The sequence below is a fragment of the Amblyraja radiata genome, chromosome 26 (genome assembly GCF_010909765.2).
Source record: "Amblyraja radiata isolate CabotCenter1 chromosome 26, sAmbRad1.1.pri, whole genome shotgun sequence".
NCBI classification, from domain to species: domain Eukaryota; kingdom Metazoa; phylum Chordata; class Chondrichthyes; order Rajiformes; family Rajidae; genus Amblyraja; species Amblyraja radiata.
Genome location: NC_045981.1, coordinates 25,045,668 through 25,059,288, shown reverse-complemented (window position 1 = coordinate 25,059,288; position 13,621 = coordinate 25,045,668). Strand labels below are relative to the sequence as shown.

The 13,621-nt window shown below is 44.9% G+C and overlaps 1 protein-coding gene across 1 annotated transcript in view; it reads right to left on the bottom strand.

The window, feature by feature from the left end:
* caskin2 (CASK interacting protein 2) overlaps positions 1-13,621 on the bottom strand; it is a 102,140-nt gene that overhangs the window by 40,844 nt on the left and 47,675 nt on the right. Inside the window, exons 5-7 of the mRNA XM_033044510.1 lie at positions 13,248-13,343; positions 5,072-5,202; positions 68-176 (exon numbers count right to left, since the gene is read on the bottom strand). Coding sequence (XP_032900401.1) covers positions 68-176; positions 5,072-5,202; positions 13,248-13,343 — 336 coding nt within the window. The remainder of the gene's footprint in view (positions 1-67; positions 177-5,071; positions 5,203-13,247; positions 13,344-13,621) is intronic.

Genomic DNA, 13,621 nt, shown 5'->3' with positions numbered 1-13,621 from the left:
CTGAGTCTGTGGAGCTTGGAGGGCACTGTTGATTTACTTTACCAGAGTTTACCCCACGCAGACTTACATCGAGCAGCAGTCGGACCACTTCAGTCTTGCCACACAGTGCTGCTTCATGCAATGCTGTCCCTGTTTTAGCCACCCTGTTGGCATCGATCCCAGCCTTGATCAGCAACCTGGAACAGAGAGAAGAACGGCAGGGTTAGCCGGGCTCGAGGAGCACGTGTGGAGTTACTCTTCGGAGATTCACCCAGCACAACGTGCAGGGGAGCTAAAGGAGTGGGGGGGAGGGAGTGACTATTGTGATAGTATGCAAGGACATGTTGTGGTGAGGGAGCCTCTGACATCTTGGCAGAAAGGGCATAAGGGATGATAATGGAAAGTGTGCAATGAAAGAGCTCAGGGAGAGGGCACAGGGTTTCACTGCAGAGCGAGGGTGCGTGGTATCTCAGGCAGAGGACGGGCACACAAATCCACAAAGAGCAAACACAGTGCACTGAGAGGTAGGTACAAGGAGGCTCCGTAGCAAGAGGGGCAAGAGGACTCCACCGAGAGGGATAAGTGAATGCCAGAGCGAAGGGATCCTATGCCAAAAGCAGGCAAGGGGATGCCCGCACAAAACAAGATGCACCAGGAATGCACTGAGAAATTCCCATTAAAAGCATGCGCAGGATGACCCTGTGGTGAAGAGGAGCAAGCCCACCACAGGGAGATCGTGTGAGAGTCCCGTGAACTAAATGTATCATACTCTCGCGTTGACGGGTGCATGGGGATCGCAGTGCGATCATTTGTGAGGTGAGCACAGAGGTTCCGTTCTCGAAGATCAAAGGCACTTCACGAAGTGAGGAGCACAGACCCCGAGGCATTGGCAGAGGCACCATAGAAACATAGAAAATAGGTGCAGGATTGTGCCATTTGGCCCTTCGAGCCAGCACTGCCTTTCAATATGATCACGGCTGATCATCCAAAATAAGTACTCCGTTCCTGCTTTTTTTCCCCCCATATCCCTCGATTCCGTTAGCCCTAAGAGCTAAATCTAACTCTCTTGAAAACACTGCTCTCCACTGCAACACGCCACTGCTACATATGGAGGGAGAGAGCGAATAGCAGAGGAAACGACAGCACTACCATGCACCAAACTGGCTCACCTCCACAGCTCTCTGGAGTTTTAGTTTGGTTTAGTTTAGTTTAGAGATACACCGCAAACACAGACCCTTCAGCCCACCAAGTCTGCATTGACCAGTGATCCCCGCACATTAACACAACCCTACACACTCTAGGGACAATTTAACATTTATACCAAGCCAATTAACCTACAAACCTGTACGTCTTTGGGTTGTGGGAGAAAACCGAAGATCTCCGAGAAAACCCCTGCAGGTCAGGGGAGAACGTACAAACTCCGTGCAGACAAGCAACGTAGTCAGGATCGAACTACAAATACCTTTGACTTTGACTTAGTTTCGGGTCTGTGGCGCTGTAAGACAGCAACTCTACCTCTACTGGCAGTGTAGGGTTCACAACCCCCATGGAAGGAAAACATTCCTTCTCATCTCCATCTTAAAGACATGACCCATTATTCTAAAATTATGCCTCCATAGATTTCTTACTCAGCAGCTACCTTATCCATCTGCTCCGAATCCTGTGTGCAATAATAAATATGTACACCACTAACTGTAGATGTGGATGCGATATGTTGATGCTTGGTGCATAATGCATGCACAGCATTGTTTACACACAGAGTGCTTTGCTCCACTTACTCAAGATCCACAATGGATCCTCTGCTAATAGACATGTGGTGACTGAAGGCTGCAAGCTAATTAACATTCTCCGTTAGACTAATGCCTCTGTAAAGCTGTGAGTGTCTCACCTCATTACTGTTTAACATCAACATTACAAATCTCATTAAAGCTGCCCTGAAGCTGATAAAAGCAAGAGCCCCCTTGGCAGTGTTAAAGCCCACTGAGACAGAGAGTTAAACACTTCTTCGGTGGTTCATACCTTGTTCTGATTATATATCTGAGCAGATAAAGTGATCATTTATCAGCCTCTCCCTGGTTCTGCTCCACATGGAACATGTACTGGGAATACTGTGATCGCTACTTCTGACCATCAAGAAGATGATTACAATAGTTTTTTTAATAGGGCAGTTCTGGGCATCTGAGCACTGAAATGTCCAACCAGGCCTGAGTGAGGGATGTGGGGAGCAGTTCGTAGACTCCCCAGATTTGGCAGCCAGGTCACCAAGTAGTCTCAACCACAACCAATGCCCACACCTCGGCACCCCTCACTTCCATCCCTGCAACTCCGCATCCCATCCACGCTTCCAGATGGCTGAAGTCTGCTCTTCCAGCAGAGCACGAAATATCCCCGAATGTTATTTCACAGAATAGATACCAGTGTCCTGGCCCTCAGCCAACATGTAAGAGAAAATCCGATCACTCTCATTCTGAGGTTGTGGGATCTTGCTGGGGAAAATTTACTGATATGTTTCCTGCAGAGCAATGCCAACACACTTTAAATAGTGCCTCACTCTCTGTGAAATTATTTTAGATGTCTTCAGCTTGTGAACGAAAAAGTCTCTTCAATATCCTCCACCACTATGATATCTGCCCACTGCGGAAGTTATTGGAAGAGTAGTCAGTGACCTGGACTATTAATCTGAAAAAAGATTCAAACCACAATAGCTAGAGGATGGGGTGGGGGTGGGGTGGGGGGGGGGGGGGTTAGATTCAAGTCATTAAATAAATATGGATCCAAAGTCTGTCCTAATGATTGATGAAATAGAGAGAGTACAGAGGAGATTTACTAGAATGTTGCCTGGGTTTCAACAACTAAGTTACAGAGAAAGGTTGAATAAGTTAGGTCTTTATTCTCTGGAGCGCAGAAGGTTAAGGGGGGACTTGATAGAGGTCTTTAAAATGATGAGAGGGATAGACAGAGTTGATGTGGACCAGCTTTTCCCTTTGAGAATAGGGAAGATTCAAACAAGAGGACATGACTTCAGAATTAAGGGACAGAAGTTTAGGGGTAACATGAGGGGGAACTTCTTTACTCAGAGAGTGGTAGCAGTGTGGAATGAGCTTCCAGAGGAAGTGGTGGAGGCAGGTTCGTTGGTATCATTTAAAAATAAATTGGATAGGCATATGGATGAGAAGGGAATGGAGGGTTATGGTATGAGTGCAGGCAGGTGGGACTAAGGGTAAAAAGTTGTTCGGCACGGACTTGTAGGGCCGAGATGGCCTGTTTCCGTGCTGTAATTGTTATATGTTATATGTTACATGAAATGACCAGGTGAATGGATGAGAAAAATACAAGCAGATTCCATGAGACTAAACTCAGACCAATTCCAGCCTCAATGTGGAGAGACTGGATAGGTTGAGGTTGTTTTCTTTTGGGCGCAAGAGGCTGAGGGGGAAGAAAGTGTGGGGTGTAAAATAATGAGGCCTCTGCTAAAGGGTTAAAAGCTTTAGAGCTTTAGAGTCATCATTGGAGAGGTGATGAGTAAAGTTTTCTCACCAGAGGGCAGTGGGGGACTGGAGCTCAACACCTGCCTGGGTGATGAAGGCAGGAACTTTCACGGGTTCACAAAGGGCCCAGGCGAGCCCAGGCAAAGAAGGCTTCGGAGCAAGTGCTGGTGAATGGGATCACGTAGATTTGAACCTGATGGTCAGCATGGTCATAGAAGGCTGAAGGGACAGTTTCTGTGCTGTATGACTCCCTAACTAGAAGAAATTGTCTGAGGTACCTGGCAAGAGGCCAGGTCTTTGGAAAGCCAGAGGATGCATGAAATGGGGCACCCTGACTGGTAGGAGTCAGGGTCGACAGTAAATCTCTTTATAATTTAACGGGCTGCTGTCTGGGAAGCTATGCCTAAAGTCCTGTCTGACCGCTGAGGAAGATCAGTGCTGCTACCTCGTCAAATGCTAATGCACAAAGGACAACAGCAGCTGTTATAGGGAGGGCGGTCCCGAACCCCTCTGCATTCCCCTCCCCCATGAGGGAAATGGCAATATGCGCTCAGGGGATCGAGTGTTACAGTGGATTCCATCCAAGGAATTAGAGCCTTGCACTGACAAACTGACCATAAATCAATGGCATCATGAGTGCAATTTGACAGCAAGATATAAGGTTGACACGTCCTTGTTAGTTACACACAAGCAGGTGCACAAGAGCATCAATCTACATCCAACCTGAGCTGCGATTCACGGCCTTTGCTGGATTAGTGTAGATGCAGACTAACTCTGCATCCAACCCACACTGTGCCTGCACTGGGAGCATCTGATGGGACAGTGCAGAACTTTTAAAAATGCAACGCATCTGAGCTTATTTCAAGCGCAGACATTGTCGACACTCATTGTAACACATCATGTGCAGAGACCATCAGATTAATTTCTCTAACTCTGGAGGATTTTTGTGGTGCTTCGCACAAAAGAATAAGTCTCAAGCAACAACAATTGTCCATCAGCCTGCCCGGATCACTTCGACCACCTGAGAACACCTCCTGCAGTCATATGCATCTGGTTTCAGATCAAGCAACTGGACAACGTGGTCCAATTACCAAATAGTTGATCAGAAGAGGAAGTTTTAAGGGACATTTCACAGTTGGGAGGAATGTAAAGAGATGGAGAAGGTGTGGAGGGGGATTGTGGACATCAGAGAAGCTAAGTCAGTAAGTGAGGGAACAGGTGGATGGATGGCACGTGGGAGGTGATTCTGCAAATTCCATGTAATTGTAAGGCCTGTAGTTTGCACAGTCAAAACCTACCAGGACTCTCAGCCACAGGCGAAGAAGAAAGCTGAGGTGAAAGCCCAGCTATAATTTAATTGAATGGCAGAACAGACATGTGGGGCTGAATGGTTCCATTTCTTCTGTATATAGAGGGACTGTGGCCAACCATATGAACTCAACTCATAGGTACTCCAATTCTTGAACCAGCTAAACAACCCCTTGAATTGCTTTACTGAGACATCCAGGCTTGCGAGTGACACTGACCATGTATTTAACCCCAGACAAAATGCATCTTATATCAGGGCTAAAAACAGGTTTGCGCGTTAAAATGAAAGGCAGTACTTGATAATGTCCTTGTGCCCATTCTTTGCAGCCAGATGCAGTGGCGTGGTGAAGTTGGCATCGGCACTGTCTTTGGACTGACCCTCCAGCAAGGCGACACACATGTTACTGTTCAGCAGGAGCTGGGCGACCTGAGGAGTGAGGCAAGGGAGAGAAAATCACATCAGAGCCATTGAGAGATTAACAATATCCATTGTGAACACAATACCATTCAAACCAAAACCAATATGGACCTGGCTGAACTTCAATATCGAATAAGACCTAGATGTTACTCATGAAGCCTGCAGTTAGAGTTGTCAAACCTGGAGGACTAGGAACTCTGGATAATATTTGCAACTGGTTTAGTTTAGTTTAGAAATACAGAGCGGAAACAGGACCTTTGGCCCACCGAGTCCGCACCAACCAGCAATCCCCGCACACTTGCACTATCCTACACACACTAGGGATGATTTTTTTTACATCTATACCAAGCCAATTAACCTACAAACCTGTACGTCTTTGGAGTGTGGGAGGAAACCAAAGATCCCAGAGAAAACCCACGCTGGGTCGTTGGGCGAATGTACAAATTCCGTACAGATAAGTACCCGTAGTCAGGATGGAACCCGGGTCTCTGGCGCTGTGCGGCAGCAACTCTACCGCCACGCCACCCTACCAAACCGTGGTTTACAGAAGACTGGTGTTTGATTTATGCCATCATGTTACTGTGACCTCATCACCTGAAGGGGCATGTTCATCCACCCTGAAAGGCTGGGTCTTTGTTCAACCCTACTCTTCAGGCTCACCTCCTTTCCAATTATCCCCACCTCCTCCAAACCTCTTCTTCAAATACCTGCCTCTGCATATCTCAACATCACTCCCCCACACTCAGCGAAGGTCATGCTCCCATTCTCCTCTCTGGGCCAGACGCTGTGGGTTCAACTTCTCCTCTGGAGCACATTTCAGATAAGACATCAAACTGAAGCCCCATCAGCCCACTCAAATGTCTGTGGGCATTCAAGGAGTAAGAGGCATTTGTTTTCAGGGCTGGGAACAGCATCCCAGCCGACAGCTAAACCAATGTCAATCACTTCACTGTTGACTGTGCTATCTTACATCAACTGACTGACATATTTCCGACATAATAGAATGTCTCGACTTCAACAGCACTTCTCCAGCTGTTTGAAATGTACTGAGATAGTAACGTTGAACTAGAAATGCACGAGTTACATTGGAAGTCCATTCTGCCTTATGTTGATCTGGACTATGCTCTTCCCAAACTGGGCTAAAAGGTTAACTGCCCTGTTTCCTTGCTCATCTGATAAAACCATCTGTTTTCTGGTGTTCCCATGACGATAGATTAACCCGTGCTGAGAGTCGAGCCTTGCTGGCAAGTACCTCTGGATCATTTAACTGCAGGACTATCCAGATCCAACTTCAGCTGGTGCCAAACACAATTGATCACTACCAGAGATTAGCTGTCAGTGATGTGAGGTTGCCTGAATCTGACCTCCAAGGCCATTCTGTCCAACAAGTGGACATACCGGATTCAACATGGGGAACCTTCCCTGCACTCCCTCTAATGTAAGTACATCCATCTGTGGGTAGAGAGATCAGAACTGTATATAATATTTCACCAGTGCCCTATTTAATTGGAGTGATGGTTACTCTTGTACACATCTCCTCTTGCATTAAAGGCCAATGTTACAGTCTTCCATCCTGTCGATGTCACGGTTACTAGTTGCCAAGAATATGGCACCAGGTGTGTCTTCTCCAACTCAAAATTCATCCCATTCAGGGAGACAAGTAAAATGATTCATGTTCTGTGACTGCCTGGAATGAGGCCAGGGTAAATGCATGGTGAATCAGGGTTGTGTGTCCAATGACCCAGCTGCGCACAACCATCCCTCTAACCGACGGCTCATCTCATACGGAAAACTAGAGGGGATGGGGCGCTTGGAAGTGGTGGTGGAAGAGCAGAGAGTGGAAATATACAACTTGTATTTCTTGGCAGAAGTAGTTCAACGAACTGCAATACACTGTCAAGGTCACTGTGATTTAAAGCCTTGATGTGATAAAGGTCACAGGCTAGTACTGATGGGACCGAATAATTCCCTTTAAGATACCTCACATTTTCCTAAGTACCATAGGAGCGTGGCAAACTCTGCAATGTATATTTGCATTGAATTAGGAATGAATTAGACTGAAACAAACCAAAATGCTGGCAATACTCAGCAGGTCAGGCAGCATCTGTGGCAAGAATAATAACATTAGAAGGGTCTTAGCCCCGAAACATTAACTGTTCTTTCCACAGGTAGTGTCTGAACTGCAGAGGGTTTCCACCAATTTCTGATTTTCTTTCAGATTTCTGCATTTGACGTTTGATTTTCATGTGTTCTTCTTCTGTGTGACACACTCACAGCCAAACAGCCAGTTGCCACATGCAGTCCAGGCCTCAGGTAAAAACCCAGTCAACTAAAGCAAAGGGTCAGCAGATCCAGAGGCCAGCGTTAGCCAGTGCCTAATCGCAGAGCATGAGAGAGAGAAAGCTGTTCCATGACTACACAACAAGTCATGATGTGTGTGCTGAAATGCAATTGGGACAAGAGCAATAGTAAAGGCTAAAGTAATAGCTATAGCTAAGGATATTTTGTCAGTTTCCTGCACAACTAATTGCACAGACTGGCAGTACCCCTCATTTCACATACACCCACAAATAATTACACAGTGTAGAAAGCATTGAGCTACCATATGCACGGCACACATGGTCAATCTGGTTAACATTAGTTTAACTCACTGGAGTCTAATTTAGTCACCGATGACAAGTAAAAAATTGTACAGAATTTCATCATATAGTGAAATAAATTGAGCATGGGGGAACCTGTATAAATTGTGGAAGGATCAGACTTTGACAGCCAAGAATGCATTTGCACGCAGTGCGGTCAGACTGCTCAATAGAACAAAGGCTGTAACTTTTTCTCCTATTGATGGCTTTGGGGACAGCAGGAGAATGAAAAACACATAAGCAAGGATTTGAAGGGCCAAACAACCAAATAATGGAACAGTCGATTCTTAACAATCCTTATAATAGACAAAAAAAGCTGGGGTAACTCAACTCAACAGGCAGCAACTGCAGTTCCTTCCTACACTTATAATAGACAACCTGGGTCCTGACATTGTGTTTTTGCACAATAGGTTATTTTTCCAAATGAATTTTTCCAAACACCCAGGATATGTTGCTCACTGTCTCTCACCCTTGGCCGGTGTGGGCAAGTTGGGCCGAAGGGTTTGTATCCACACTGTATCACTTTATGACTCTATGACTCTATAATCTCTGTTATTTCTACAGAATCCTACTCACGTGAGCCTCAAAGAACGTGTGGCATTTTTATTCCAGGAGTAAACATCCCAAAATAACTCGCAGGCAGGAAATAATACTACAAATATCGCCTAAATGGCAATATAGGAAAGTGTACCAGTCAAATTGAGTACAGCGATATTTACTCAGGTGACGCAATGAATCAATGAAGGATAAATACTGGTCCGGTTCTTCATTGAATCATGCCATGTGGTGCATTACTACCAGCCTATTTTGCAAGATGATCCTGCCATTTTACAGCACCCGCTAAGAAATTCCTACGTTGATGCTTTAAAATCCTGGGGTGAGATTTTGCGATGAGTGTACATCAGCTAAGCAAAAGCTGACATATTGAGGGACCCACGCTGCCTCATTACTCCAGCCTTACCACTGGACCACTCAGCATCATTTCCTGCAACTAACAGATGACCTATGGGTGCTATTGACATGTATTGTCTTGTAAGAGTTGGAGGGAGTATACAGTACCATCCTACAATCAGGAGTCATGAAAGAAGGAACAGAAAACACTGGAACAGCTCAAAAGACCAGACAGAATCTTTGAAAGAGAAACAATCAATGTTTCGAGGTTGTTGGTTACTTAGTCTCTATAAAATTGCCCCTTGTGTGTAGGGAGTGAATGAGAAAGTGAGATAACACAGAACTAGTTTGAATGGATGATCGATGATCGGCGTGGACTCGGTGGGCCGAAGATCTAAAGAAGGATCTCCACCCGAAATGTCACCCATTCCTTCACTCCAGAGATGCTGCCTGTCCCGCTGAGTTACTCCAACATTTTGTGTCTATCTTCGGTGGGTCGAAGGGTCTGTTTCCATGTGGTATCTCTAAACTAAACTAAAGTATGAAAAACAAACTTGCATTTGAGGCTCACACCTCCAATACCCAAACTGCACTGTCACATTGTCTATTTGACCACTATTTGACCACTAAAGGTTTTAATTCTGAAGCCTGAATGCAGGAATTTTACACTCTTCAATTGAATAATCAGTTCATTGAACCATCTTTAGTATTTGAAGAGCATATGTTCTATGGCATTGAGAGAGAGGATTGGCATTGACTGAGAGGATATGCTGTTTTCTAACAACGGGAGTGCTATCAACAGGGTGAGAGTGTTACTGAAAAGATGTGTAGCGCTTACTGGAAGGACACACAATATATGTCTTCTCCGATGCAGAAAGAAATTCAGAATTGAACAGAATCTTCCACGACTGATTGTTGCTGAAGAGCAAGAGACCAGATGGCCACCTCCTTTTAGGATATGGGGTTAAACTACTTCAAGGCCTCTATGCAGCCTGATAATCTGTGTTATCTTATTAAATATGTTTTCATCCTTTTAAAAGCACTGCCCCACTGACAAGCAAGAATTCATTGTCCTATCTGGGACACATGGCAATAAATTCTCTTGACTTGACTTGACGACACAAAACGTGACAGGTTGACTGTTACATCCATATTTCCTGATATACATCACGTCTTTCCAAAAATCAAAGATGACCACCCGATAAGATTAACCACAGCTCAAAGGAATTGAGATTTTAAACATCCAGTCCTTGCTGGCTGCTATTCGATTTTCCATGAGTTTTCTCCAAATGGCACAGCTGACATTATTGAGACATTTGTAGACTTTAAGTAAAACAAACATTCAAATGAAGTCAAATCCTCTCACTTATCGAATCTCTGATGGTGTGTGACTGTGTGTGACTGAATCAACCCACTGGCTCACAGGGTTCTATTTGCTCACTCCTTGAAATTCACCTCATCTCCTGTCTGGAGAATCCCTGTCTGTCACACAATTCCTACAGCATTTATCCAGTTCATTCCTTCTGTCAGAAATGACGGTTATTTTCACATTGGTTAAGAAGGTTAAACTGTTGGGTATAAATGCAGGAATAGCAAGATGGATTCAGCAGTGGCTGAATGGGAGAAGCCAGAGGGTAATGGTGGATGGCTGTTTGTCGGGTTGGAGGCAGGTGACTAGTGGGGTGCCTCAGGGATCTGTGTTGGGTCCTTTGTTGTTTGTCATGTACATCAATGATCTGGATGAAGGGGTGGTAAATTGGATTAGTAAGTATGCAGATGATACCAAGATAGGGGGTGTTGTGGATAATGAAGAGGATTTCCAAAGTCTACAGAGTGATTTAGGCCATTTGGAAAAATGGGCTGAAAGATGGCAGATGGAGTTTAATGCTGATAAATGTGAGGTGTTACACCTTGGCAGGACAAATCAAAATAGGACGTACATGATAAATGGTAGGGAATTGAAGAATACAGTTGAACAGAGGGATCTGGGAATAACCGTGCATAGTTCCTTGAAGGTGGAATCTCATATAGATAGGGTGGTAAAGAAAGCTTTTGGTATGCTAGCCTTTATAAATCAGAGCATTGAGTATAGAAGCTGGGATGTAATGTTAAAATTGTACAAGGCATTGGTGAGACCAAATCTGGAGTATGGTGTACAATTTTGGTCGCCCAATTATAGGAAGGATGTCAACAAAATAGAGAGAGTACAGAGGAGATTTACTAGAATGTTGCCTGGGTTTCAACAACTAAGTTACAGAGATAGGTTGAATAAGTTAGGTCTTTATTCTCTGGAGCACAGAAGGTTAAGGGGGGACTTGATAGAGGTCTTTAAAATGATGAGAGGGATAGACAGAGTTGATGTGATCAAGCTTTTCCCTTTGAGAATAGGGAAGATTCAAACTAGAGGACATGACTTCAGAATTAAGGGACAGAAGTTTAGGGGTAACATGAGGGGGAACTTCTTTACTCAGAGAGTGGTAGCGGTGTGGAATGAGCTTCCAGTGGAAGTGGTGGCGGCAGGTTTGTTGGTATCATTTAAGAATAAATTGGATAGGCATATGGATGAGAAGGGAATGGAGGGTTATGGTATGAGTGCAGGCAGGTGGGACTAAGGGAAAAAAAAAATTGTTCGGCGCGGACTTGTAGGGCCGAGATGGCCTGTTTCCGTGCTGTAATTGTTATATGGTTATATGGTTATCAAGATTATAACGTTGACAAGTAGTAAAGTCAGCTCACCCATCTACTGCAACGTACTGCTAGGATACAAATCGCTGACTTGAATCGCACACATTCCTTGAAGAACATGACACCTGCACAGAGAGGCTGCGGTAAACCCTCCAACTGCAGCAGAGATCAACTGAATGTATGACAGCAGAGGATGGGAATGTCCAGCAGTGTACAAGGCCAGTAGCAAGACAGAACCCATTACATTTAGGGCACATTTTTAAAACTTTTAAAATGTGCAGCATTCAAAGGAGATTAAGAGGTGCTGGTGGAACAACTTAATTTGTTTGTGACTATGGTGGTTTAAGGGTCATGCTCAGCTACTTCAGAGAAGGAATCAAGACACATTGGTGAGACTACACAGCTATAACACACATTGGTGAGACCACATTTGGAGTACTGTGTGATCACCCTGTTGTAGGAAGGATGTCATTAAGCTGGAAAGGGTGCTGAAAAGATGCACCAGGACTTTACCAGACCAGAACTTGAGTTAAAAGGGAGGCTGAGTAGTGAGGGACTGTTTTCCCTGGACTGTTCTCTTTGGAGTTTTTTCCACAAATGTGGGCCTAAATGTGGGCAATGTAGGAATGGTACATCTGTAGCAATTGTTAATAATCAATGGAGACATACTGAACTTTCTTATTCATCTACATTTTTGAATTCTGGAATATTGTACACAGTTCTGGTTGCCACACTATAGAAAATATGTGAGTGGGCTGACGAGAGGGCTGAACTCTCCCTCTTCATTCTCTCCACATATCTCAACCTAACAGCCCCACACTGCATACTTCAAATACTCGATCCATGCTATTTCTTCACCTCATATAAGATCCCACGAATTTCTCCCATCTCAGTCCAGAGATTCTCGTGATTCCCACATTTCCCCCATTTTGATGTCCTTTCTGTTAGCACTTCCTTTGCTAACATCTGGCTCACAGTTCCCACACATATACAGCAGCCTCTCTTAATTATAACACTTTGGCCTTTCAAGCAATGATTTGAAACTTGCGACAATCCAGTATTTGACTGAAGATTAGTGGTGGAATAGTGCTGGTATAACTGAATGGTCAGGCTGAGTTACTCCACTCTTAGACTATTTAGAATTCCCAAAGGATCATCATCTGGTTCATCAAAAAAATGTTTGTTGCACCCCCTTGAAACCCCCAATGGATCCAGGTTCCCACACTCCCATGAAACACATTGGGCCCTTCCTGCTTAAATCGCACCAGGTTCAACAGAAAATATTGTAATTTACGCAGTTTAGTTTCGTTCAGTTCAGAGGTACAGTGTGGCACCAGGCCCTTCGGCCCACCAAGTCCATGGTGACCACCCGTACACTAGTTCTATGTCATCCCACTTTCACACCCTATACACAGAAGCTAATTAACGTACACACCTGTACATCTTCGGTGTGTGGGATGAAACCGGAGCCCCCGGAGAAAACCCACAGTCACAGGGGGAATGTACAAACAACGCACAGACAGCACCCATAGTCAGGATCGAACCTGGGTCTCTGGTGCTGTGAAGTAGCAGCTCTACTGCTGTGCCACTGTTCCACGCAGTGTATTATTGAATAACATCTAGAACAGTGTGATGGGCAACAAATAGGAAGAACAACAAACGGTCTAGAAAATACGCTAGTCCGCACCACCAAATCCCCAAGTGTATCTGAGTTTTGCTGAACAGAACCTGCTGCATTTCGATTGCTATTGAAACAGGAATTGCGGGCTTGACATTGGAGAAATCCTGATCCTTAGTCACTGACATCTCAACTGCTCAATAACAGAGGGAGCAGCTTACCTTCAGTCTGCCAAACTCACAGGCCAGGTCCAGTGGTGTCTTCTTTGCCTTATTTATAATGCAGGGATTCGACTGGTGTTGCAGGAGCATCTCGGACTGCAAGGGAAGATATGGATATTGTTGACATCACCAGGCCAACCATCCCTGCCCAAACACAAACTACCAATATCAGAATCCAGTTTAAGCCATTTTCCTGCTTCAATGTTTGGCTGTACAACTGTAATCAAAAGATCTCAAATGTCCAGAAAGGATCTTTGCTTTCCAATTACATCTTTTGTCACAAGACCCTGCTCCCACACACAGTGCGTGAACAAGTGCACTCACTCCACTCACCCTTTTAACGTGCTGCTTGCTCCCATCTCCCACCCTTCACC